Source organism: Rhizophagus irregularis, chromosome 17, assembly GCF_026210795.1.
Source record: "Rhizophagus irregularis chromosome 17, complete sequence".
Lineage (NCBI taxonomy): Eukaryota > Fungi > Glomeromycota > Glomeromycetes > Glomerales > Glomeraceae > Rhizophagus > Rhizophagus irregularis.
In genome coordinates this window covers 1,523,529-1,526,640 of record NC_089445.1, presented here as the reverse complement: position 1 = coordinate 1,526,640, position 3,112 = coordinate 1,523,529, and the positions used below count along the sequence as shown (strand labels likewise).

General features: G+C 25.0%; 1 protein-coding gene across 1 annotated transcript; it reads right to left on the bottom strand.

Moving 5' to 3' along the window:
- Positions 1-498: 498 nt before the first annotated feature.
- OCT59_009069 (uncharacterized protein) lies at positions 499-2,824 on the bottom strand (the record flags this gene model as incomplete). Its single annotated transcript, XM_066133293.1, has 8 exons — positions 499-533; positions 598-666; positions 745-789; positions 863-913; positions 995-1,534; positions 1,608-1,851; positions 1,920-2,575; positions 2,746-2,824. 8 exons carry the CDS (start codon positions 2,822-2,824, stop codon positions 499-501), a joined length of 1,719 nt encoding a protein of 572 aa, XP_065999744.1.
- Positions 2,825-3,112: the final 288 nt, after the last annotated feature.

Sequence of the window (3,112 nt, the reverse complement as noted above, 5' to 3'; positions counted from 1 at the left end):
AATATCTGTTAATATTATATACAAAAACCTGGGTATCTTGAGAAGTAAATAGTATGAATGTTTTATATTAATTATTTATGACTTTTTATTAACCTTTATTTTATTTGATGCTAGTATATTGTATTTGAAATATTTGAAGCATACGAATACTGTTAATATCTAAAATATTTTTACATATTAAACTTTCCTATCATAAACTTTTTATAACGCAACAATTTATAATTATCTGTAAAAACAAATTTTCATTTAACGTATCAAAATAGTTAAATAGCTTATTAATTAATCTTGCCAATATTTTATTAATAATAGAGATTAATTTACCATTTTAATAAACTTATTCGATGGAAATATGGTTAATAATATAACATTAATAAATATAAATAAATTATGATAAACAATAAATAAAGTAAATAAATTCATAATAATAATTTTAACATAAATACTGTATAGTCATAATCTTAAAAATCTTGAATATTAAAACCTCGAAATTTTGAAGAATTAAATATCAAAATTAAGTTCACTGGTAATATAATCTACATAATAAAATAGATTTTAATAAAATAATAATTAGTATTACAAATATTATTAATTGCTTACCATTGTCTTCAGATTTGTTAGAATTCGTATTACACTTAATATCAAATTCGAGTTCTTGTGTTAAGTAATCTACAAGAAAAAAAAAAGCAAATTTTGATTATTTATGCAAGATATATATTATGAAAAAAATATTATGTGTGCATTTACTATCATTCTGTTCTTCACAATATTTAAGTCTTTTATGGATTTTATCTAAACCAATATCATTACAAATGAATTAGTTATATTATAATTAAATTAATTGATAAAATACTTAATTTAATACCTTTATCATTATTATTATTCTCAATCAAATTATTATTAAATTTTCTTTTGTCTTAATTAATAAATTATATTAAAATGATTTAAATTCTAAACTGTTAAAGTACAGCAGATATAAATAACATAATTTTATTACCAAGTCCTGAAGCAGCATTTTGACCTTTTAATCTTAGACTTCTTGTAAAGTTGGCAGATTTTATCATTGTACTTAATGGCCTACTTTTAAAGATAGCGCCTGCATTATTTGTTGTTACAGGTCCGATATCCGGTGAATTTATAATCTTAGTTGGATTTTTACTTTCTTTTTCGGGATACAATTTACCATCATAACAAAATTCATTCCGAATACAATTAGCACTTGGTCTTTCATGTGGATCAGAATGCCAACATTTTTGCATTAATTCAATATAACCTTTAGGTGCATTTGTGACAATTGGAGGTCGAAGACCATCACATATTTCAATAATAAGTTCTGTATCATGGCTTCTATCCCAGAATGGTCTTCTACCTGTCATTAATTCCCACATAATCATACCAAAACTATATATATCTGATGCTTTAGTATATTTTTGTCCTTGAAAAACTTCCGGAGCAACATACGGAATGATTCCATAAACCTCATTATCATCATCTGATGTTTCAATTGCAGATTTACTTATACCAAAATCGCCTGTTACTGCAGTTACATTAAAAATACATTTTGTTTCTATATTAAATATTTCCACTATGATAATCTTGATGGACAACACCTTCATTGTGTAGCATTCTAAGTCCTCTTATCATGTCACTTAATTTATATAATTTCGTGTTCCAACTAATATTAAAAAAATCTTTTGAAATATAATGTGTTAGATCTCCTGATTTGTAATAATTTGTAATTATCATAAAATTTTGTGTGTTGGGATTTTGAGTGATTCCAAAATATCGATTAGTGTCATTAATAGTATCATCAGAACGAGTATGTTTTAAAATAAAATTATAAAATATTTTAAGCTAAAATAAAATTAGTTAGTTTTGCTATTTTTTAGACTATTAATTTGTGAATTAACAAGATACTGTACCTCATTTAACTCTTTAGATTCAATGTTTTTAGAATTATTAAGTTCTTTGAGAGCAACTGTTTTTCCACCTTTACGATTAAACTCTTTTTTTTTATAATTCCATTTGTTGGTTAATGGACCATCAATCCAAATAGCTTTATAAATTTTACTAAATCCTCCTTCAGCGACAAATTTTATATTCTTGAACCTTTCATATGGAACAAATTCCAAATTCACCAATTTTCTACGTTTGTAAATGGCACTATTACTTAATATACTGATTATAAAATCATCAATAACTTTATTTCCACTTAGAGTAACTGTTGCTTCTTTATGATATGGATGACGAATCACATGCATTTCATTCGCAAACTTTTCTTCTTTATTATATTCAAGACATTTTTTAATCTCAGGTTTAAGCGTGTTCTGTGTTGGATAATTTAAAGATGTTAGTTCCTTAGTTTGGTCAATTGGTGGATAACTCAAAGACGTATTATTTGATAAGTCAATTGATGGATGACTTAAAGATGTGTTGTCTGGTGGTGAATTTAAAGATGTGTCAGATGATAAATCAATAGATGAATTATTTGAGGTAGAATAATTCAATTGTGGATGACTCAGATCATTTAATAAGTCAATTTGTGGATTGTCATTTGATAAGTCAATTGGTAGATAACCTAAAGATGTGTAATCAGTTAGGTTATCACTTAAAGATGTATTATCTGATAAATTAATTGTGGATAATTGTAATCCAGTAAGTTAACAGGTAAATAATTCATAGATGAGTTATTTGATAAATCAATATAATATGTATAATTCATTGGTTGTAGATCAATTTGGGAATAACTTAAAGATGTGTAATTCGATAAGTCAATTGATGGATGACTTACAGACGTGTCATTTGACGGGTTGATTAATTGATCCATAATTTAAATTTTATTCTTTACTGGCACTCTAAAAACTACCATAATATAAATACATTTTATAGTTACACTAATTTGTTTGTAGCACGATGATTTAAAAAAGGAAATTTTACAATAAAAACGGTCGAAAATTTTTAATCGTATCCTTTTAAAGAAACGATCAACTTAAAGAAAATTCTTTGACCGGAGTTTACGAATATAAAAGTATAAATAACAACCCTTTCAAAGTAAGGTTCTATTATAACATTCTCCATGGAATATTTATTTATCACTACTTTGTATTTCCGATAA